The sequence below is a fragment of the Mercurialis annua genome, linkage group LG3, assembly GCF_937616625.2.
Source record: "Mercurialis annua linkage group LG3, ddMerAnnu1.2, whole genome shotgun sequence".
NCBI lineage: Eukaryota > Viridiplantae > Streptophyta > Magnoliopsida > Malpighiales > Euphorbiaceae > Mercurialis > Mercurialis annua.
The window spans coordinates 8228905-8253439 of record NC_065572.1 but is presented as its reverse complement, the minus strand read 5'-3'; the positions used below and the strand labels follow the sequence as shown (position 1 = coordinate 8253439).

General features: G+C 33.2%; 2 protein-coding genes across 2 annotated transcripts; both read right to left on the bottom strand.

Annotated features, from left to right (window-relative positions):
* Positions 1-4: 4 nt before the first annotated feature.
* On the bottom strand, positions 5-6396 carry LOC126673131 (protein STICHEL-like 3). Its single transcript, XM_050367119.2, has 6 exons — positions 3374-6396; positions 3064-3283; positions 2190-2735; positions 774-1305; positions 559-622; positions 5-303 (listed from the first exon to the last, which is right to left on the bottom strand). Exons 1-6 carry the CDS (start codon positions 5432-5434, stop codon positions 211-213), a joined length of 3516 nt encoding a protein of 1171 aa, XP_050223076.1. The 5' UTR covers positions 5435-6396; the 3' UTR covers positions 5-210.
* Positions 6397-14456: 8060 nt separating this feature from the next.
* Positions 14457-17462, bottom strand: LOC126671408 (uncharacterized). Its single transcript, XM_050365175.2, has 4 exons — positions 17153-17462; positions 16361-16483; positions 14893-15012; positions 14457-14809 (listed from the first exon to the last, which is right to left on the bottom strand). Exons 1-4 carry the CDS (start codon positions 17187-17189, stop codon positions 14745-14747), a joined length of 345 nt encoding a protein of 114 aa, XP_050221132.1. The 5' UTR covers positions 17190-17462; the 3' UTR covers positions 14457-14744.
* Positions 17463-24535: the final 7073 nt, after the last annotated feature.

Sequence of the window (24535 nt, the reverse complement as noted above, 5' to 3'; positions counted from 1 at the left end):
TCGGTGGCATAAATAAAATGAAAAATTAATTGAAAGAGGCTACACTATTTGATTATCTCCTACATTCTCATCAGAATTGACTAATTAATACATTTATTTGAAGGGAAAAGATATCAGTGACTAACCTTTGCCTACTAAGTAAATGGCAATAAACTGTTTAATTACAGAATTAAATAACTTGAAGGCCATTGAAATTTCATTATTTTTCTTCTACCTTGGAGATTTAGAGGAGAAGCATTTTCCACAAGAGACGAGCTTCAGCAACGCATGAGGTCTACGCGTCCGGATTTTCAACCGAGAAAGCTGCATTTCAAATGCACATCCGGAAAAGAGTTAGAACAAAAGGCAAGCTCAACGAATAATCTGTTGGCATTATTCCGATTCTATAATACTTTGCTTTAGTATATAACTGACTTAAGCAATGGAAGATAGGAATCTTATACTCTGATGATTTTTAAAGAAAATGGGAAGGAAATACGAGTCCTCGTTCATAGACATTAAATTTATGAAAGCTAACAGTTTGCTATGACAAAGTTCTGGAAATGAATTATTTTCTACCTTTCGACGAGTTACTCTAGATGCCTTCCAGCATAGTAAGCTTCGTGATCTAGGTTCAAGTCTCCTGTAGAATTATAGTACATAAAAGTCGATTAAGATTTTAGCGATAAAACAGGAAAACAAGGCATAAGAATAGAATCTGCAAAGGAGCTTTCTGAGTAGTTTGACCAATAGTAAGAATAGAATCGGTAAAAAAGAGTCACAATAGTACGTACAAATTTTCTTGTTCGAGCTTTTCAGCTATCGAAACTGCTTTACGCTTGGACCATCCATTTTGTTTACATCCTTCTGCCTGCTGAATTACATGTGCAAGAGAAACCTTGCCTCTCACGAGGCTCATACTCTGACTTGGCTCGCCAAGTTTCCTTCTTTCTGACATGGAACCAGTGCTGACTGTTTCTCCCACCCTTGCACGCTGTAAAGCTCGTTTACTAGATTCTGCATTGTTGTCGAAATGTCCAATACCATTAATTTCCCGGGGAGAAGCTGGCAATTCCACAATTTCACTTCTTCCAGCACCAGACTCTGGCTCAACAGCCGTTTGACACTGCGACAAAGCATTTATAGAAGCTGGTAATACAAGAGGCGCATGGAAACCTTCACTTGTGACTTTATCTGATTCACATCGGATTTCAAGAGTAACCTGCGACCCAAGAAAAGACTCGAAAGCTTGCAAAATATGAGCCCTAAACTTTTCCGCCTTCAATTTGGTGAGATGCGAACTGAACATTAGCTGTACAGTTGGAGCTGCATAAGAATGAAGAATTTATTTGAACAGTTAATTTAGAACACGTTAATGTGTTAACAGCCAATCTACACCAAGATTTGAAAGATAATGGCAGAAATGTCTAGCAGTTTTAAGATGCAATCTACAATCAACAAATGAAGGATTTCAACATAACACAAAAGAAATCCGACTGTTTGCACAAATATCCCAATTTTTCAAAACTTAACATTTATACCTCATGGTTTTTTATGTGCAAAAATCTTTAAAAGAAAAAGTTTACATTTAGGGATAATTACTATTACCCTATGAATTTAGGTCCGAAATACTGATCCCCCATGAGTTTTAAAAACTACTATTTTCCCCTTCACATTTAGTTTTCTTCAACTAAAACTCCCTTTAGGTCCGAAATACTGTTTCCCCGTGAGTTTTAAAAAAACTACCATTTCCCCTCACATTTATAATTTTTATAGCTGAAACCCCCTTTTATCTCATGGGAGTAATAGTAAATATCCGTTACATTTATACCTCACAACTCAAAATAAGGTTGACTTTGAGACGACATAATGTTGACTTCAATTTAACATCAAGTTTATATAAGGTTGACTTTGAGTTGACATCCATGAGGTATAAATGTATAAAATTTGACAGATTTTAGCATAAACAAAATTTGTGGTCAAAAATGTAAACTTTACAAAAATTGAGTTATAGTGTGTAATTTCCTCGAACGAATCAAAGCATCAGAAGTTGCATGGATCATCCAACAAATCCAACTGGTGGAGAAATTTAATTTAGAATACGCATGACAGTTCAAAGTTCTCCGAAATTTGATACGTCAATTGGCTTTTATGATGAAATGTAATTAAGGAAAATCACAGTAGATTCATCACCAATTTCAAAAAATTACCTGCACCAAAACTGACAGAGATCAGCTTCCCTTCTTGATATAAGAACTCTCTTATACTGTTAAACTGAATCTTCCCAATCATCCCTAACCAAATCTCTTCATATCGATTGCAGCTTTTGCCTGAAATAAGTCTATTATTCCCTCTAATTGTATCAGAAGATACTGCAGATGTCTTCTGAGGAGCCACCGCAGTCCCTGCACTTCGCTTCCTATCCACACTAATACCAGCTGATGCACCAGAAGTTCCAACAGGATAATTTTCTGATCTATGTTGTGTCAACAAGCCTCTATCATGATTGGGTATCTCAGCATGTTCACCGCCTCTCCTGACTGTCTCTCTTCCATTCGTGTTATGCAGGGTTAAAGGACTATGATTAAAACTAGTTTCTGTAGACGAACCACGCAGCATATACTGCTGATCGGGAGCAAGTTGAAGCAATGCAGCTGTTAACCATGTTAATTTGTCATTTGACATCCTAAGTTGTTTTTCAGCCTCCGACAAAGTTTTCAGCGCTTGACGTAGTTTCTCCATATCATCTTTAGACACTGGAACCAATAAATTTGTCAGTTTTTGAAAATGGCTGATATTTATATAAATAGATTCAGTTTTTTATCTTTAATGTAATAGCTATGGTTGAGCACACACTGACCAAGTAGGTAAAAAGCTACATAGTTTTGCTAAATGTTTGCATCAAATTACAAATCAGAACAAGTATGCATAGTTTCCGAATGTAAGGAATAGAAAGTATAACCATATACTCCTAATAACCTATTAGAGGAATTTAAATAATTACATTTTACCAAACATGGGATATAGATTACTCAACTAGGAATTTCTGACAAAGAAACGCAACATATAAATTTTTTCACTCACATGGTTGACGTCGGAAAAACTTCCTTCGGTGCCTTTCTTTTGTGAAGTCATAGCTACCAGCTAATATATCAGTGATAACTGTAGCAAGCTGTGACATTAAAGCTAATGGCTCCACACCAGTTTCCATTATGACTCTCAAATTCTTCACAGTGTTAACTGTATCTGCAGATAATGCTATATCAAGAAGATCCACCAACTTTTCATCAGAGATAAGCCCGACCTGACAAAAAAGGAAAAACAAGTCAAAATCATAAAACCAAAATTAATCTTTTAGCAGTCTAATTCTGGTCACTATAATGAGAAATGTTACCAGTTCCTGAACCAGAGGAACAGAAATCTTCAGACCAAGCAAACTCAGTTGTTCTAGAGTCATCTCTGCATCCCTCAATGATCCATCTGATCGTGATGCAATGAGTTTTAGTGCATCCTTATCGATATCAATATCTTCTTTCGATGCAATCCACTGCAATGTGTATATAATATCAGCATCTTTCAGCTTTGGGAAATAAAATTTCTGGCACCTGGATATAATTATATGGGGTAGAACATCAAGACTTGAGCTGACAAGGATAAAAACTACACGTCTGGGTGTTCGATCAATGACTTTTGATATCGCACTCCAGGAATCTGGAGATAGAGTATCGCAGTCATCAAAAATAAAAACTCTGTACTGCGATGGCAGGTGGGAAATAATCATGTTATCAAGCAGATCCATAATGCTCTCAAAATCAAAATTATTGACCGGACCAACTTCCTTTATATTTCGGCTCTTACCCATATCATGTGCATTGCAAAAATTGCAATAGCCGCAGGGTTTGGGATGCTCCAGAGATTGACAATTCAAAGCCTTGGCAAATATTCTGGCACATGAGGTTTTTCCTGTACCATGAGGCCCGTAAAATACATATAGCAAGCCAACCTTCCTTCTCACAACAGCATTCGAGAGAGCTTGCGCCACTAGATTCTGTCCCACCAGATCTCGAAAAGTTTTTGGCATGTACTTTTGAGTTAAATTTTGATGCCTGCTATTGCAATTACGAAGCTTTTGTTGACCACCAGATCTAGCTTCAGAAGCAAGATCAGAATCAACATTATTTTTCAGTAAATTATCAGCATATAAGCCTAGCTCTCCAGAATAATCATGCACCCAACCAGCATTATCAGTGCTTTCTTGGGATCCAGAAACATCAACTAATAGAGGCAGCGCCTCAGCATCAGATTGTTTAGATGAACTTGAATAATCAGATTCCACAGGCATATTATCAACATTTCTCTCATGGGAAGCCATGCCACCTTTCCTTAACCTCGATTCTGACAGGCCACAAGACAAACTCCTTCCAGCCATGTCGAGAAATGTTTTACCTCTATGATGAATCCTTGACCAATTCCACGGAATCCCACATCCATTTCTAGGATCTCTCATAACACTATGACCCCCATATTCTTCTTCTTCTTCCTCCATGCGATATCTTGGCCTTGCCGAACCTTGGTTAAATGAATTCGAAGCAACGGACAAATTTTCATTCTGGCCCCTAATATCTCTAGATTGAGTAGCCTTAGTTCTTCTGGCACTTCGAAACTTACGCCTTTTCCCCCGATTTAACCCACTACAACCACGAATGCTGGCCTCAATTGCTTCACCAGTTTTCTCCAGTTGAGACCGTCTACCATGTAGATGGACGTCAGAAGAAGCTACATCACTGTCCATTGCAACTTCATTCAACTGCTCAGAAAGAATTCTGACACCAAAATCTTGACTATGCTTCCCCTTTTGTTTACTCTTTCTAGATTTGGATTCTGAATTCCTTGAAACAGTATCATTAGCTAAAACATTAACATCTTGATCTTGTAAAGGGTCCTCATCCTCACTCAGAAAATCAACCCTAGTGCTTTTCCGACTAGATTCTTCTCTCTTAATTCTCCTACCATCCCTAACTCCACTCTTGCTGCTCCGATCACTAATAACCGGTACCCTGTCATTTCCCCTACTAAGCTCACCAGGAACAACCTTTGATGGTGCTAAATTTGAGAAGGGCGGCGAGCTACCGGAAAGTCTTCGACTCTCTCTTCGACGCTCACTGCCAATTGACCTTCTACCCTCTACTACGTCCTTGTCTCCTTTCTTAGGTAGCAAATCAGCAACAGAAGGTGAATGCCATGAAGGAGGACTAGCGGAAGGATCCCTCAGTGATCGGGACCTCTGGAGAACCATGAGGTCCCTCATGAGTGACTTATCAGTCAGTATCGGACTTTGCTTATGCATATGGTTTTTGAGATGAATGCAATTGGTTAAATGAATATGGTTTCGAAGATGATCACTGATTTGCCCATTTGCATCCTTGAGAATCCTATTACGGTCGGCCTTGGTCATGATCAGACAGGGAATGCATATGACAACAGAATCTCTAGCAGGTTAACAAAATCAATCAAATTAAATTGCATTTTCCCTTCCAAATATGCAACCTCCCCAGATACTCAAAATTAAGCAACTAACCATAACTTGATTTGCAAAGCCCATAACAAAAGGCAAGATTCAAGCTATCAAAGATTCTTCACCCAACACATAGCATTTATTTGGAAAAGTGTCAACCTTCACAAAATGATTACAATTCAAATCCCCAAAACCCTCCTTAAATAGTACAAATTACTCAAAATGTCACACACCCATCACTACCAAACTAAAGAAAAACTACCACCAATCAAAATAAACTCAAAACCTCAATCTTTTTACAAAATCCCCACGCTTCAACTCTCACTTTTGCACTAACAATTCCATGCAAAAACATATCACAAAACCACAACTAATTGCATATACCCACTAATCAAAGTCTCAATATTTTCATACTAAACCACCAAAAACCCAATCTTTTTCACAAAAATAATGAAACAAAATAGAAACTTTGGATTGAAAAAATAACAAGTGAAAACACTACATTCACCTGAAAGTTGCCAAAAAGCAAAAATGACCCGTTTGGATCATTAACACCACAAAGATTAGATCTTCATTAAACCCTCTCAGTTGTCTCAGTCTCAGCCACCAACTTCACATGCAACTCATGACTTAAAAAAAGTTCCATTTTCACTGAAAACAGAGCTAATTTTAGCTGAAAAAACTAAGGAAACAGTAGCAGTTTAGTGAGGAAAATGAGATCTGTGAAAGAAAACAGGACATGTACATAACCAATAAAGCGGTGTGTCCGTTTGTTTGAGCATGCAGAGTGCTAAAGAAAATTGTTAAATGTTTTATATATTTTATTCATTTCTTGAGTGAAAATTTTATATATTTTTTATGTTTTTGGAACTGGGATTTTGAAATTGGGGACCATTTTGATAGAGTCCGTTCTGTAAGTCATAATCTGCTTCTGCTTCTGTTTTGAAATAGCCGTTTTTTGGTTTGATCTTTGAGACTCTTTTGGGTCAGTCTTTAAAGTTATGATGGTGGGGGACCTATAGAAGTTTCACTAATTTTATGATCCAATTCTGGTTAGTGTAATACCACTCACCGTCGTGATGTGAAAATCCGGAAAACTCAAAAAACCCGAAAAGTGATGTGTATATCGTTTAAAATCTGACGAAATACATGTCGTTTTTGATGTTAGAATGAATTATATATGGTAAATGAGATGATTAAATTGAAGTTAGCAATTTGAAGTTAGAATTGCCGATAAACGTAAACATTATAAAATATAGTAATATACTATTATATGGAATGGAGGGTTGAAAATAAATGAAGAGTTTAAAATTGTGGAAAAATCACCTAAATATAAGATATTGAAGTTAGAATATTTTGACGTAAAATTTAAATATATACAAATAAAATTATAAAATTAGAACAAATAAAAGTTGTATATATATAATTCGAAGAAAAAAGTGCAATTTCAAATCAAATTGGAAAATAATTGAAGAGGAGAAGAGAATTCAGTACGAATCTTGATTTGGTTTTGCTTATTTTGACAAGATTTTAGTTTTTCTACAAGGTCAAGACAAAAATTTACAGCTGTATTAGTTTTCCATTTCTATGCAAGAAATCAATCATGGTTTTGTCTTTCAATCTGTTTCTTTTCTTCCCTTAAAAGAGATAAATTTAAGGATTAAAATGAATTAAAAGTTCTTAATTAAGGATTTTAATGTCTGTTAAAAAAATTAAAGATGAAATACCACATTTAGACTGAATTAATTGGTACAAGAAAAACCATGTGTTAGTGCTATTGTCAGACAAGGTTTTGTTCCAAGATAATACATTAATCAATATTTTGAAATTTTGCCTAATTCATATAAGATAGTAATATTCTTATTAACCAATAAACTATGACTCAAATACTATAAGCGCTAACCAGCAAACTGTTAGGTAGTAAATTCGATTCCTTCTATAAACGCTTTCCCTTTTCTAATTATTAAAAAAAATCTTACTAATATTTTCAATGAAAATAGAAAAACTAATTCATGTATGGATAGGAGAAGCTAGCAAATAATTAGTATCTAAGATCATAAATGCTTAATAATCTTAGCAGTTCTATAAAAAGAAAATTAATAAAGGTAGATGGAATGATTATCATAAGACCATAAATATAGTGAGCAAAATCAGTAAGAAAATATTACTAATAGATATAGTAAGGTCTCTTTTAATTGAAATTTATTGCCTATAGACCAAATAAGGGAAGGAATTAATGAGTAGCATCAGGTTTCATTAAGCAAGGGGATTTCATGCCTAATAAGTACTACTACTGCCTGCTGATCAGTGTTTTGAGAATCAGACCGGCCGGTTCAACTGATTCGATAGTTAATCAAAAGCATGTCCATATTGATTCCGCTAAAAAATAAAAAATATTGTTCAAACTTCAACCTGTTTAAATAAAAAAAAATCGTATAATCAATAGACTATATATACTAATTGAACTATAAACTGATGGTTGCAGTGGTTTACATTGAGGTTTGGTTGAAGTGAGCTAATTAGAGAAGACTAATGGGTGATTATATCACTAACTTTTTTATATGAAAAAAAGGTCATCGTGTTTTCTGATTCTGAATCTGTACATTAGAATCAATTGACTCATACTTAATCATTTCAACCATATAAAAATATTATATCCATTTTAGATCTATGAAAGATAACACTCTTTGTTTTTAATTAATTAAAAATTAAATGACTTATTTTAGTCCCTAGACTTGTTTATTTAAAACAATTCTATCATTAATTGGCTTATAAATATCGAGTACTATTATTTTTAATTGAGTAAAATAATTAGTTGTGAGTTAATTGATTTTTACGTTCAAGTTTGAGGACGAGAATGACCCTTTGGTTTTTTTTATATTTGACAAATAATTAAGTGATTCTTTTTGGAATTTGGAATTTAAAAAAAAAAGCATAAATAAACAGTTGCAGGGTATAAGTAGTGTGACAGTCACGTGCGGGGTACAGAAGAAGATGGTGAATGATGAAGCATTGAATAAAATTACGAACAAAGGATCATTTTACCCCCCGAACTTGGCACAAAGTATCAAAAACGTCCAAATTAGCAAAACGGGATCACTTTTACCCTGAACTTGTCAAATTTGGTACAAAAACACCCCTCCCCACTCTCACCTAAGAGAGTGAGGCACACTCTCTGGTTTTGGAGGTGGTTTTTTTCTCATAGGTGGTTTTTAATGGTAAAAGGTTTAAAATAATCCTAATTCTTTTAACATTGTATAAATTAGTCCATAATAATTAGAAATAATAATTTAATTTTAAAACTTTACATATCAAAATTATATTAATTAAAAACATAAGGAACCTTTTTGCACTTTTTATAAAAAAAATTAATTTTTTTTTTTAAATTTTGAAGAGCAGAGACGAACTGAGTTCGAGACGAACTCAGTTCGTCTCTGTTCGTCTCTCAGATGAGAGACGAACCCTCATCTCTCATCTGAGAGACGAACTGGGTTCGTCTCTCAGGACGAACCCAGATCTGGGTTCGTCCTGAGAGACGAACTCTCTCATCTGAGAGACGAGGGTTCGTCTCTCAGATGAGTCGTCTCTCATCTGTGAGAGACGAACTCTTCGTCTCTCATCTGTGAGAGACGAACTCTTCGTCTCTCACAGATGAGAGGCGGCTCAGATGTCGGGCGGTGGTGTTTTGGGTTCCGGCGGTGGTGTTTAGATTTTTGGTGGTGGTTGATGGAGGTGGGGGCTAGTGGTGATAGAGGTAGAAGAAGATGGATTTTAAATTAATTAAGATTAAATATTTAATTAGATTAAGTTAATTAGGGTTAATTATTTGAAATTTAGAATCTCACTCTCCAATTAGGGTGCCACATCAGCATAGGGGTGTTTTTGAAACGGTTTTGCCAAGTTCGGGGTAAAAGTGATCCGGTTTCGCTAATTTGGACGTTTTTGATACTTTGCGCCAAGTTCGGGGGGTAAAGTGATCCTTTGTTCATAAAATTACTGGTTGTGATGATTAGGGGTGGGCATGGACCGGTTAACCGGTCCATGAGGGTAATTTGTAAACTGGTCCATTGTAATACGGTTTTTAAAATTAAAAACCTAAACCTAAAATTTTAAACGGTTAACCAGTAAATTGGTTAACCATAAAAAACGGTTCGGTTTTTCGGTTTTGCGGTTTTTAACCATATAACCATTAGAAAAATTAAAGACAAAAAAAGATATATTTTTAATTCTATTTGATTTTTAGCAAACAAAAAAAAACTATAGAAATTCAAATTATATTAAAAAAATATAAATCTAAACTATCTTATAAATAGTTAAATCAATGCAAATATTTAAAACTATTATTATTTACAAATAATTTATGAGTAATATTAAAGCTAGGTTTGTATTTTTTGAATTGTTTGTAGTGTTGTTCACGTCCACTTTCTACTATTTATAGACTTAAATATTTCTATTTTTGTTAAGTAAATATTTTAATAAGGAAAACAAATTTCTTTTACAATATTTTCATATATAAAATCTCCTAAAATATATAAGTATTCCTAAATAAAATATATGTCAATATATTTTTATATTTAGATTTTATTGTGTATATTATAAAATCAATATTATTTTATAGATCATAAAATATATCTTATTAATTATTAAAAATATATGAATATATATATATATAAACCGGTTAACCGGTTAACCACGGTTTTTAGAAATCCAAAACCTAAACCTAAACCATTAACCATGAAAACTAAAAATCAAAACCTAAATCTAAACCGTTCGACCGGTTAACCATATTTTTTGGTTCGGTTTTCCGGTTTCGGTTCGGTTAATCGGTTTGCCCGGTTTTTTTGCCCACCCCTAGTGATGATGCTACTGATTCCATTTACTATGTTTATTCTCTCCCTTTTACTGTTACACACCTTCAAAACCATTTTATTCTCTTTTAATTTTTACTTTTAATTTTTTATATCAATACTTCTGAATTTAAAATATTCAAATTAAGCTCAATTTATTGTCCCATGGTTTTTTTTTGTGAATTAGGGAAATATATTATGAACATTTTTATTACTTATTTTCCTAGTGTAATGATCAACAAGATAAAATTTATTCAATCCAACAATTTGCACATGGGTTTTGAATGATAACCTTAAAATACTTACAAGGAAAAAGTCATAATATAAGCTACTCAAGTAATTTGTAAAATACAAATGTTTTACTTTAGGGCTGGCTTGCCATGTTTTTCTTAGCCGAATGACCTAAAAAAATTAAATTTTTCGTCCGAATTTTCATACCTGTTTGACATTCAAAATGTTTCAATTTTAATTTTAATTATATTTGTTGTTTTAATTTTGTCCATTTATTACTTGTATGACGTTGATGTAGCTATCAATACTTATTATGAATGCAAGTTTATACCTCACTTAATTTTAACTCTTATAATCCAAATCAATCAACTCTAAAAGAAATTTTATTTTCTCTTTTTTTCTTAATTCAATTTTCGTCAATAAATTTCCGCCACTCCATTCTAGCTCCGCTACTAGATACTATACATTTTTATAAGAGTCGAAAGAGATAGTCCAAATGTTAATTATGGCAAACAGCACAAATTTACACTCATGTATAACTTGGAATCTATTATCTGTTTTTTCTGAAATTTATTTGCAAGGGGGAGTGTTACTAAAATCAGATAATTGTTAGTTAGGTTGTTTTCAAATTAAATTATGTAAAAACATCCAAGTTATATGTCTGGATTATCTACCACAACTGGGCCATAAAGGGCAAAAGGGCATAAATGTCACTCTCATAAAAATTTAGCCCCAAAAGGGTCCCCATTTCTGTACAATAGTACTTCTACATCAGTACATATTTAAACCCTAGCTAGTTTGTGCCACTTGAAACTGAGATTCACAATGACTAAAAAACAACACAAATTAAATATTGTATTTTCTGTATTCAATTTTAATACTTATATTTAGAATTAATTATCCCATTAATTAAGATTCGAGCTACCATTTCCTTCATAAATATTTAATTAACTACTATTTACTTCCTTTTATATTTTAGTTTTCTTTAACAATAACTCACTTTTATAATGGGATTTCAATCATATAAAATATGAAAATAATTATTTTTTAAAAATGAAGAGGAAAACAATGTTATTACATATTATCTCTTATATTTAATTTAATAGCATAAAATGTAATTATTTATGAAATTAAGTTGGTCTCATGCCACAAACAAATATTCTTCTTTCTTGTCATAATGAGATATGTATATAATTAATTAAGTAAGCAAATAATACGATTTTAAATTGTCAAAATAAAATAAAAAAATAGTATAGGCTAAGAATAATTGCCAAACCCTACATAAATATATAGATATGGTAGGAGTCAATTAATGTGGATCTTCTTGGATTCTCAGTGAAACATGAATAATGGTGGATGATGTGGACCACATAAGTTATGTTTGCTAGCTCAATATTGAATGTACACAATCCTATAAATTAATTTCGTATACTATAAAGTTTTATTAATTTATGACCATTACATGTTTTGATCATGATCAACCTCTGATGCCGCACCAGCATAAATTGGGTACATAAATGTTTAACAAAATTAGGTATAGTAAATATGTGAGCTAACCACTTGAAAGATATGTATTTATAGCAAATCAATAAGTTCATGTGTTTTTTTTTGGCCTTTTTCTATCACTCTCTAGTCTCTTAGAATATAATTCGGGGCCAATTTATGAATTAACGGTTCAACTACCTAAAAGGTATTATCAATTGGAAGCTAAAGCTAAATTTATTTGAAAGAAGACTAAGATGATAACTACCCCTTTAAAGTTTAATGTTCGAGTTTGAACGAGTCTTATAAGTTCAAGTTTGAATGAGCTTAATTTATCAGGCTTAACTCGAACTCGGACGACATTCGAGTTACTCGAGCTCGAGCCGAGTTTAATAAAGAAAATTATTAAAAAATTATTAAAAAACTATATAGTAAAAAATATTTATTATTTTATATGTACAAGAGAATTGGGAGAATGACAAAAATATTCAATGGATATCCTAATTCGGGCTCAACTAATGTTTTCGAATCGACCGGGAGTATTATAAGTGTTTTTTTGCAAGAACGTCCACAAATATGATTAATTATTCTTATTTAATCTTTTCCGGCGAGAACTACCCAATTTCAATATATACATAGAAAAAAAATGGTGCAAGTTGTTTTTTTTTCTTATCTTTTCTAAGTCAATCCAAAACTCTAAATTTCTAAATACAAAAGTCAATTTTTATGATAACTTTTTCTTGTTGTGGTTGGGGGAGGTGGAGTTTGAAAGTTGAATAGTACCCAAATCTTTAATTGCATAATCTTTTAACTAAATATAATCAATTAGATTAAGCAATCCAATGGAGGTTATAATCAAGGTGGCTTTTACTTTAATTTGACCTTTATACAAAGATTAGAGATGGTGGCAATTATGATTAGAAACTCTTTGAAATGTCTAGTTCCCAAGGGACAAAACCTTGGTTCTGTGTTTCAATCTCTAATGTTTTATTAATCTTGAGAAAAGCACTACATTAACTCAACATTTTGTATTTTCTGCCACTGATTATTCACGTGCTCTCTTCCATCTTTGCGGCTATATAATTTTATGCATTACTCAAAACAAATTGGCACACATTATCTTAATAATGTTACATTATTAGTATTGTGCAAAAGGTTAGTTCGGTTTTTAAATTTTTATCTAAATAACTTATTTTTAGTTATTTTGATCAAATAAAAACAATATTATATATATTTATATTAATTAAGAACAAAATTGTACATTATATATATGTAAAATTTAAGGATCGAAATGATATATCCCTTTGTCCCGTTTAAGAAGTCTCATATTCCATTTTAGGATGTTCCATTTAAAAAGTCCGATTAATATTTTTAAAATATTTTTCCATTGAACACTATAGTTTACCCTTATTTTAGTTATCTTAAAAGAAATCTATAGAAAATTCCACTATCATTAATAGAGGCAAAACATGAAAAAATATAAAAAAACAAAGATAATTAATGTTTTCTTAATTTGTCTATAAAGTCAAATGAGACTTATAAAATGGGACGGAGGGAGTAATTTTATCCTGAACTAATAAAGAATATTTTTTTGTATTTGACCTCAAAATAGAAAGCATTTTTCTTAATTGAAAATAATAATTGAGAGTGAGTTATTTAACTCTGAATCACAAAAATTTAGAGACGGTTGACCTTTTGCTCATTAGTTATATGGAAACTTTCTTGGTATACTATATTTTATCTACATTTCTAACACTTTTAAAACTCCAAAAATTATACTTATAACCAATGTTTTAAAAATTGAATCATTAACCAAAATTATATTTATAACCAGTGTTTTAAAAATTGAATCAGTGACCGAACTAGTGTGGTCACTGGTTCCGGTTGAACAAATAGAGTAAAATTATAGAATAAAAATAGATAACTTATATAGTCTATGTTCCTTCTAGCAGATTTCATGACCCCATATCAACAAATTGTAAGACAAAATTATCCAATATAAAAAAAAAACAAAAAAAAAACTACCCAGTACTTAAAAACAAATCAGCCGGGTCAACCAATTTTGGAAACTTGTTGGTTCTCTAGTTAAGTCGGTCTAATTCGGTTGGAGCAGATATCCTATTCTTAGGAGTTAGTTAGACCGATTAGTTGTCTGATTCCCGATTCAACAGATTGAACCGACCGGTCGATTCTTCAATTACTGCTTATAACTATAATTTAATTATTTTTGGTTTCCATTTTGTGATACATGTGTTGTTGGAGGCCTACTGTCATGTCTCCAAATTTTGAATTGAAAATGATAGAGTAGAACAACAACCAGACAACCACAGCCCATACCCCATAGGACCATACCTAAGAAATAATTAAAAGAGGATAAAATGGCAGAGACATGAAAAAAAAAAACTTGAAATCATAGACCAGCTGCAATAGTATTTTAAATTCTGCATTGCATTCAAAATTCTTCAAGTCTAATCCTCTTCCAGCTACATACTAATGTACATGAGTCATTCTATTACATGTTCCTTTAGAAACTGTCACATGCTGCTTGAAAAATCCTCACCGATGAGCAGACAGAGCTAGTTATCCATTTGAGTCATAACGTTCTACCGAGCTTTTGAAAATTATGAAAATGGAGGCTACTATAAAATGAGAAAGCTTTATATACAGTTCAAGAATTGGTTACCACATTTTCAATCATCTCCAACTAAATTAGTTGGCTCACTCAGAACGTATTTAGGAAGTTCATACTTTGCACCTGCAGAAATTTCAATGGTATAATTAAAATTCTGAGGGTATGAATAATTGTAGACGTGTAAGTTTAACAGAGGGATTTGGCACCTCTTTCATCGTAGCAAATTGTCAAGTCCTCGCTTTGAACGATCACACCAGCACTGTCCACAATGGCTTGAGCAAGAGTTATATCAGCTTCAGCAGCGGCATGAAGTGCATCCCATATCTCTGTTATAGAAGAACGTTTCCTCGAAAATGTTAGTTATTCTGCCCAAAACCATCAAGTTGTTGTTTAAAGAAATTAAAAAAAATAGAGAATGAATACCGCCAAGCACTAGGACAAATAAAAAATCCACAGTAGGTTAATTTTGAGAGAAAGACTGAATATAAACTAACAAATTTATATAGCATTTCGCAGTATAGTCTCAATGCCTATTGCATAAAAGATTTTCACCAATAAATCTCCACAACAGGATTCTCAAATATTAGCTTCACAAAAAAAAATTATATTTTTGCAAATCCAAGCATGTTACCCTCAACCATTGCTATCCAATCCAAATATTTCAACCAGTCAATTCTATGCAAGCTATTAAGCAAAATATGCATCTAAAAGAAACACAGAAATAGACAAATATAGGAAATCTATAGTGCAAAGTGCCAATCATGTAATGAACAAATCGTTGAGTGAATGTTCACTTCTTTTATAAATAATTTACTTACAACACATAATACCAATCGTAATGCACACCTCCTTTTAAAGCATTCACAGCCATAAGTATAAGATTGTGCTGTTAACCAAATACTAGCACTGTTTTGCATCTTTTGATCCAATGTTTATGGATATATATACCATAAGGACTACTATTGTAGATTAATTGCTATGGTATTTTACTGATGCATTTTCTGTGGATTATGCATCAACCCACTAGAATTGCCATCTTAAAGAATTTTAAGTTATACAAGACATATGCGTAGATGCAAATCCTCTTGAAGAAAAATGAAATGTCATAATTTAGGAAGCGAGAAAACTAATAACGAGAATAATCATAAAAAAGAAAGCTCCGGCTTTTGGAGAAGAAAATGTTATTAGGAGGACTCTTGCTCCTATAGCCAGAGTAGAATGGAAAAACGCACTCTTTATTTGATTTTTTTTTTTAACAAAGTTGAACATATTGTTTGATCTGGATTCTGGCCTATCAAAACTATTTTTTATCGCTCATCATGTTTATTGTTCCACTATGCTATCTTTTTATCTACTTTATTCATTCTATTTAAAGAACGGATAAAACAGTATAAAAAGAGGCCATCATTCATATTACAGTCGTGCTGAAATGCACCCTTATTACACATTTGCAATTGCATATGCATTTTTCCAATGCTTTTCTCAACCTTATTTTATTATAATAATGATAAAAAGTTAAAAACAATATCAGAACTCCAGTTTAACGGACAGATGAATGGCATTCAGGGCATAACTAGGTTAAAAAGTGACGATTTCACCCAGCTAGCCGAAGAAGAAACAAACGATCAGCTAGCATATTTGACGATAAGAGTAAACAGCTCTGAACAAAAATACCTTTCCTCCCACCATAATGAGGAGCAGTATCCCAAAACTCATCACGCATTTGCAGGAGTCGTGTTCTAGTAATTGGTTCAGAATGCTTCCAAGGTTTTGGCCTCCGGATCTTCTTTGAGTGCTCTGCAGACAACAATAAGCAACAACAAAGTTTCATTCAAAGTCAACTACAAGTAAAATCCATCAACATAAAGCATTCACATTGGAGTTCAAATCAGACCATAAGCTATTCGGAAATGCCAAAATCTGGAGAATGATCATACAAATACATACATGAACTTTATAAAGATACCTATTTCAGTTAAATCCATGCCATGACTGACTAATAATGTGACATCCAATAAAGTTCCATGCTCAAGTATCTAAGTTAGTCTCCTTTAATATCGCTTTATTTTCGGATAATTCACACAGAAGACACCATTTTATGCAGAATCACTTCTAAATATTCATAAAGAAACCAAATTGTTGGTTTAAGTATTCACCTAAATTCTTTATCTCAGCGGTCCTCTAAATTTCTGACAATGAACCTATACATTTTGTAATTGTCTAAGCTATTTGGTCCCGAAGTTAGACATCAAGAATCAATCTTGATCTTGAACAACTAAAACACAACCAAAAATCTTCGAAAAGGAATTGGACAAATGATCACTACTAAACCATCATCACCAAAAATCTACCAAATATCATAAAATAAAGAACTGGATTTCAAGAACTGAAACAAACAAAAATAGACTGAATGTAATAAGAGCAAAGAACTGGATTTCAAGAACTGAAAAACAAGAAAATCTTTACCATTTCCTTTGGCCCGAGATGATCCAGAACAACCCATTTCAAGATTTTTCAAGAAAATCAAAGTTTCCAAGATTGGTTTCAAGATTAGAAGATGGGCAATCAAATAATGGAGAAAAAAAGGAAAAAAAGTGAAGGCTGGTATCTTTACAACGATTAAAAAAGGAAAAAAAGTGAAGGCTGCGATGCCCACTAAGTTAAACAATAGTTGGGAATGGTTTGTTGTGTGATTAAGAAACAGATTAGTGTTGGATTAGTAGAGAGAGAAGTGGATTAGTAGAGAGAGTGGGTATCCACTTTTAGAGAGATTCTTAAGTGGACTCAGTTCACCACGTCATCAGTAGATTAGTCTATCATATAACGACACGTTATTAAAATGATGACAATTTTATAAATTCGTTTATTATTTATTTACACTTTTGAATAGTAATATTACAAGATTGACATCATTTTAATGACGTGTTATTATGTGATAGGTTTAGTTCACGGATAATGTGCTGTACTGAGTCTATCTAAAAATTTCTCCCACTTTCATGTCTTTTTCATTTCTTTCTTTTTGTTTTTATGTTTCCATTTTAGAAGGGGAGACCCGGGTCCATCTGCCTTATCCTTTTTCTAATTTTTCATATTGCTATTAGTAATAATATTTATTTGATTATAAAATAATTAATTCATTGTAATATTTTTACAATTAATTTTTACAGAATGGATCACTATCTAAGAACCACGGAAATTTTGATAAATTTGCGTTTCCCATTTCAAAAACGTTTCGGAAACTGGAAACTCTTGGACACTCGTAGAAAATGTTTCGGGCCGTTTCCGTAAATAATAAAAATTAAAAAAGTATAAAAAAATTAAAATTATTACCCACAAATAAAAAAAATTAACTAGTTACACATAATTTTACATTCACATTGCCCTCAATACATCAAATATACTTATTTGTGTTGAATTATATTATTTTTTATATATATTTATAAAATTTTAAATATTTAGTATATTAAAATGAATTATTTTGTTAATTATCATAAATATTTAGATAATATTTTTATAAATATATCCCTATATTTTTGTTATTTGCACGTTTCCTCCACATTTCGTATCCTTCATTTTGAAAAACTTTCGTTTCCCCGTGTCCGTTTTGAATCGTTTCCGTTTCCGTTTCCGTGCTACCTAGATCACTATAAAAGTAGAACCATATTATTTAAGGCCAAATGTTTTAAAAAGGCCAAACCTTTCACAAAAGTTTCATAAAAGTCCTGACCTTTTAATTTTGTCGATTTTGGCCAAAAACTGATTATTTGGTTTCACAAAAGTCCTGACCTTTCAATTTTGTCGATTTTGGCCAAAAATGAATTATTTGGTTTCACAAAAGTCCCGACCTTTCAATATTTGGCATGTCACATAGGCGCCACATAGGCGTCACATAGGCAAATTGAAATCAAATTGAGAGTTGGCCACAATTGAAACCAAATAATTTGTTTTTGGCCAAAATCAACAAAATTGAAAGGTCAGAACTTTTGTAAAACTTTTATAAAAGGTTTGGCCTTTTTACGACATTTGGCCATTATTTAATGATCGTATAATGTAATTATGGGAATATTTTAATAATTAATATGTTAAAGATGATAATTTTTTTTATTTTTATGGGACATTGAAGATAATATATTTTTCTAGGAGACAAAAAAAGTATAATAAAAATTATAAATATAACATTAATTCCTATAAAAATTATATAATGTCAATAATAATAATAATAATAATTAATTACATTTTGATTCTTCTTATTTGAAAGTCAAACGATTTGTTTTTCCATTTTTATTTTCAACTACGATGTTATCTTTTCGTCCATTATCCGTGTTTGTCAACTGATTCAAAGGATTAAATAAATAAAAAGTGATTTGGTTTTTCATTTTTGTTTTTATTTTGCTTCAAGACTTCGCCCTTTCTCCGAATCGTCGATTTTTCCCTCTTTTTATGCCAAACACTCTGCAATGCTCTAATATCTCTGAAATACTCACACATGTTATAAGGTATACAAAATACTAGAAAAGCACGGTGATACATAAAAAAAGCATGCGGAAAACGACTCAATACATAGGAGTATTTTACTTATATCAAACCTCCTCACACTAAACTCTTGCTTTTCCCCAAACAAGAAATGAATCTTACTAAAGCTACAAGATTAGCGAATTTAACGACTTGAACAAATGTCACAACCATACTGCCGACCGATGAAAACGTGAAGGCAAAACATCCAATGCCAAAAACTAAAAGGCATGCAAATAAATGATGTATTCAATTATAGCGACGTGTTCCTGTGATATTGAGGCTACAACGGTGTCAATGAAGCGTTATTCAAAACAATCATGTATTGCAATCATAGGCGGGACATGCGAACATTTGGTTAACTCAAAATACGAGCATGGCATATCATTCATAGGCATTAGGTAACCATTTTCTCACAAGGTTTCACTCTAACGCTCAAGTGTTTCGGGTATGAAAATTAAGCACAAAAACATTCGGAAATTCACCATAGACTTGCTCTTAGTCCGGTCTCCACTACTTAGTTTGGTAATTGACTACTCATCATATGGACTTTTGAAAGGTTGTAACTTGATTAAAGGTTTGGGTAGGTAATTTGGATACTAAAATCAAAAATGCTAAAATCACTAATCAAGCTTATCACACTACAAGTCAAAGATTTAGTGATCAAAGGGAGACAACAAAAAATACCTAACAAGGTATCCTACTCAAATAAAAATCCATCAAACCAAAATTCGTACAAAAGCATTCAATAAGCTTGGAACTCGAATTTTTGGTTTGAGGCGACACAACACAACATAAAAAACGACATAAAAGCATAAACACATAAAAACAACCTCTTACAATCTAAACACAAACGGGATTCAATTTTCCAACTCTCCTCACACTATATCTAAGCAATGCCCTCAATGTTAAGAAATAAAACATACATGAAAATTGCATGAGTTTGGGTTAGAGAATCAAATCTTTTTCAATCAACGCAAAATAACCTAAATGAAACACTAAAAATAAATAACAAAAGATAAATGACAAGAAAAGTAATTGAACCTCTCGGGAATGCCTCCCGAGTGCGCTTTAGTTAGAGTCCAAAACTAGACTATTTGCGTAAGATTGTTAAAAATACAACCTAACATGCGGAAGCCGTCTTGGTAGCATCTTCTCTCTCTTGTTCCTTGTTGGCTCCTTCAAATACAACTCCAATAATATAGAGTATGCTTGTACTCTATAACAAAGAACATGAGGAGTATGAAGCATCTTCATATATTTGATATTATTTCTGTCATACTCGGAATCAAACTCCTCCAAGAATGGATCTTTATAATCAAAGGATTTGTAGATTTCCTTGTAGAGTACCGTAATACCAAATTTCTCCCCACTTTCATCATTTAAGCTCTTTAGACAAGTAAGTGGGTTGGAAATTATAGCTTCAAGTTTAACATCCTCACACCTTTCTCTTTCGATCTCTATGTGAAGCCTTGTGGGAGGATGTTCTACTAAATCACCATCATCTTTCAAATCTATGGCCATAGCATGTTGTGTTGGAGTATCTTCAAATTCGGCTAATAATCCCCTTTGGTTGTCTGGTGCCTTCTTGAGTCGACTCGAAAAAGGAACTTTTGATACATAAAGAGGAGGTGGAGGTCTAACATAAGGAGCTTCAACCTCAATTACCACTTCCTCACTAGCTCTTAGCTCATCCTCAACTTCCATGGGTCTCTTGTCATGTGGATCGTCCAAAGCTTGAATTATGGGGCAATCGCCTCTAGTGTGGCCAAATTTCCAACAAATCCCACAAGTGTTTGGGAGTGCAGCTACTTCTTTGGCTTTGGAAACAACCGCTTGCTCAATGTGGTACTCAAAATAAGCATTGAAGTTCTCCTCATTCAAAACTTGATTAAACCCAGAGCACTCGCTTCCGCTATGGCCAAAATTTCTACAAAGCTCACATTGTTGAAAACTAGGTGGTTGTTATTGTTCATTGCCAAAATTGGAGTTGAAGTCTCATTGGTTTTGATGTGGGTGATAACTTGAGTTGAAATTCAAGTTTTCATTGAAGTTCTACCAATTGTTGTCCCAATCATAGTTCAAAGGGTTGTGCCATCCCGGATCATACATGTCGGAATAAGGGTCACTAGCTTACCATTGATCACCCACATAGTTGACACGTTCATTCCAATTTGAATAGAGTGTAGGACACTCCGCTCCGGTATGACTAAAATCTCCACAAATCTCACAATCCGGATCCCATGCCATTACTCATGCCTGAATAGATTCACCATAAAACTAATATTTGAAGATAAACCAACAAACACACAAATTTCCTGCACAACCACAAACAAAAATACCGAGCGTAAGCCACGAAAAAGCAAGAATGAACAATAAAAATAAAAACAGAAAATAAGGCTAACTCGACCGAATTGCAAAATACTTTCAATCAATTAAACGCAACCTCATCCCCGGCAACTGCGCCAAAACCTTGTTAGCAAAAAGCAAACTTGTAATAGAGTGGACTATAAGTCCGGGTAGTCGAACCTACAGGGATGAGAGGTTAAAAGTGAGTGAAATATGATTTTGAAATTCAATTCGGATAGCAAACGAGTGATTGGCTTTTCAATTAACATTATGGAATTAAACTCAAGCAAACAATAATTAAATTATAAAAAGACAACAACAATTGAACAACTAATTGATTAAAGAATTAAAAACAATAATTAAAAGCGCCTAGGGGTTGATACTAGCTAATTAACATTGCAATAAACGAAAATGAATATTATGGCATTCAACAAGAATCGAGTTGTTTCTAATGCATCGTTCCCGCTCTCTCGAGCCCCAAAGAACAACAAACCACCTATCGAGCAACCAATTAAAGCTTAACTCACTCTCGTGATACTAAACATAATCAATTAAACAAGAAGCAATGATTAATCCAACTCAATGGCTACCTAATCCCTAACCCGCTCTCACGGTGTTATGACTTAGGCTTCTAATCACATATGTCTATCTATTTAACCATCTCTCAATGCATTAAACAAACACTAATCATGCTTTAGGAGATCATTCTAAAATAAGCATTAAGAATAATGATTAAAACATGTTATTCAAGCCATACATACAAATCCATTCAAAGCAACATTTAAGAGTTCATATCAATCCCCAAACATGGGGGTTTAACTAAACATGCTAAACATCAAACTAATGACAAATAAACAAAGAGTAATCATAATAAAGAAATACTTACTAAGAAAACTTAAATCCACCGATAAAGCTTTCATAAAATGGATAAAACTTGTTCAATACAAATAAGATGAAACTCCAAGCCACACAACAATGGTGGAAAAGATGGAGGCACAAAACCCTAAAATTACTCTACTCCTAACTAAAAGTGTTGTTACATAATAAGTTATATATATAAAATTGAGGGATAAGGTGCCTTATATAGGCAAAAGCAAAAGAGGAGATATAAAACATTCTAGTACAAGCTTTGTTGGGCTAAATAAGGAAATGTTCAAAGCAAAGCTCTAAACTCGAAATTTGGTCTTTTCTGAGTTTTCTTCAGGTCTCTGTCGAGAAGCTTGTTGAGAAGTGCTTCTTGATCGAGACCCAATTTTGGCTTGCTCTCTGTTTCTTTTTGGAACACTGGTCTTGATCGAGAAGCTCATCTGAACATGCTTCTCGATCGAGACATGCACAAAAGTTCGTCTCGAAAGAGACACTATTTCTGATGCGCAACCACTGACTTCAAAACTTCATAACTCAATGTAGAAACCTTCAAATGAGTTGGTTCTTAAACCCCTGGAAAGCTTAAGATGTCTAATTTATTTTGTATGAAGAACACAAACTCGTTAGAAGACTCTAACTATTCCAAAATCGTCAAATAGTGCAGAGGGGTCAGATTCTCAAATGTGATTTCAACATCTCTTTGCTTCAAGACTTCGCCCTTTCTCCGAATCGTCGATTCTTCCCTCTTTTTATGCCAAAACACTCCGCAATGCTCTAATATCCCTGAAACACTCACACATGCTATAAGATATACAAAATACTAGAAAAGCACGGTGATACATAACAAAAGCATGCGGAAAACGACTCAATACATAGGAGTATTTTACTCCTATCAGTTAGCCAAGGGAGGAAATTGGTCCCAAGTGTTCCTGTCGGCGAGCTGGGCGGCCGCCAGCCTCGCCTTCCTTGGTTCCGCCCCTACCACAAAAGGACGCGGAAAATAGGAAATATAAATGACACTAACTCAGTCGGAGAAACATCCCTTCCTTACTGTAAGTGTTGTTTTTGCTTTTCTTTAAATACTATTGGAAAATCCTCGTCACGAATCTGAGAATGCTAACCAACTAATATACAAGCTTCTACCCTAACAAAATTTAAATAAAATAGTATATTTTTTCAATCTTTTTTCCGATTAAATAATAAAAGATTCACTTCTGTAAATCTTATTATATAATCTATATTTATTTGTACATATTGTAGAATTAGAAGAGATCGACAAATCCATTGCATGTGTGGCAATGGTATACTGCAATATCGTTTTGAAAAAGTTCAAGCTCTCGGCACTAACAAACGATGAATCGTACGGACGCCGAGTTCTAGTGATCAGTTCACTCGGACTGGCGTTTGAAATGATACATAAGATGGTATATGTCTCCTATGGAGCGCTACTTGATAGAAGAGCTGATCTTAATCTTACGGTTGCAAATATCATCTGAGTTGAAGCTTTTGTTGTAGATTCTCTAGGCTGGAATTTTCTAGGTCGCTAACCTAATTGGGGTTCAACTTGAAGTAGCAGATCAGGTTAAGTCCATCTTATGCGATCTCCAAACAGGTTCTATATTTAAATTTGCAGATCGGGTGGCTGATGGCATAGACAGCATTGCTAAGGATTTAGGGTTTAAAGATGATGGTGTGGTTATTTTATATTCGGCAAAAATGATAGTTTTAAAAATATAAAAATACTTATGGAATTGTTAAAGTCAGAAATACTAATGCTTTAGAGAGGATATCTAGAGCGTAAAAATAAAGTTTGAAGTGCAAAAATCCATTTCATACTGTTACTTAATGATGAATCACAAAATCGATCTGCCGATTACATGTTTGCAATTAATGTTTCACAAAATGGAACCACCGATAAAAAAATTTAATTTGAAGTTGGCAAAAAGCATTTAAAAATTAAAACCAAACGACTTTAATTTCTTCAAAATTGCTGCAACCCTTTGAAGCAGAAGATTGCACAATAGTCTGTTGTTTTGAGCCGGCCGGTAGCCAAGGGAGGGAATTGGTCCCAGGCATTCCCGCCGGCGAGCTGGGCAACCGCCTGGCCTCGCCCTCCCATGG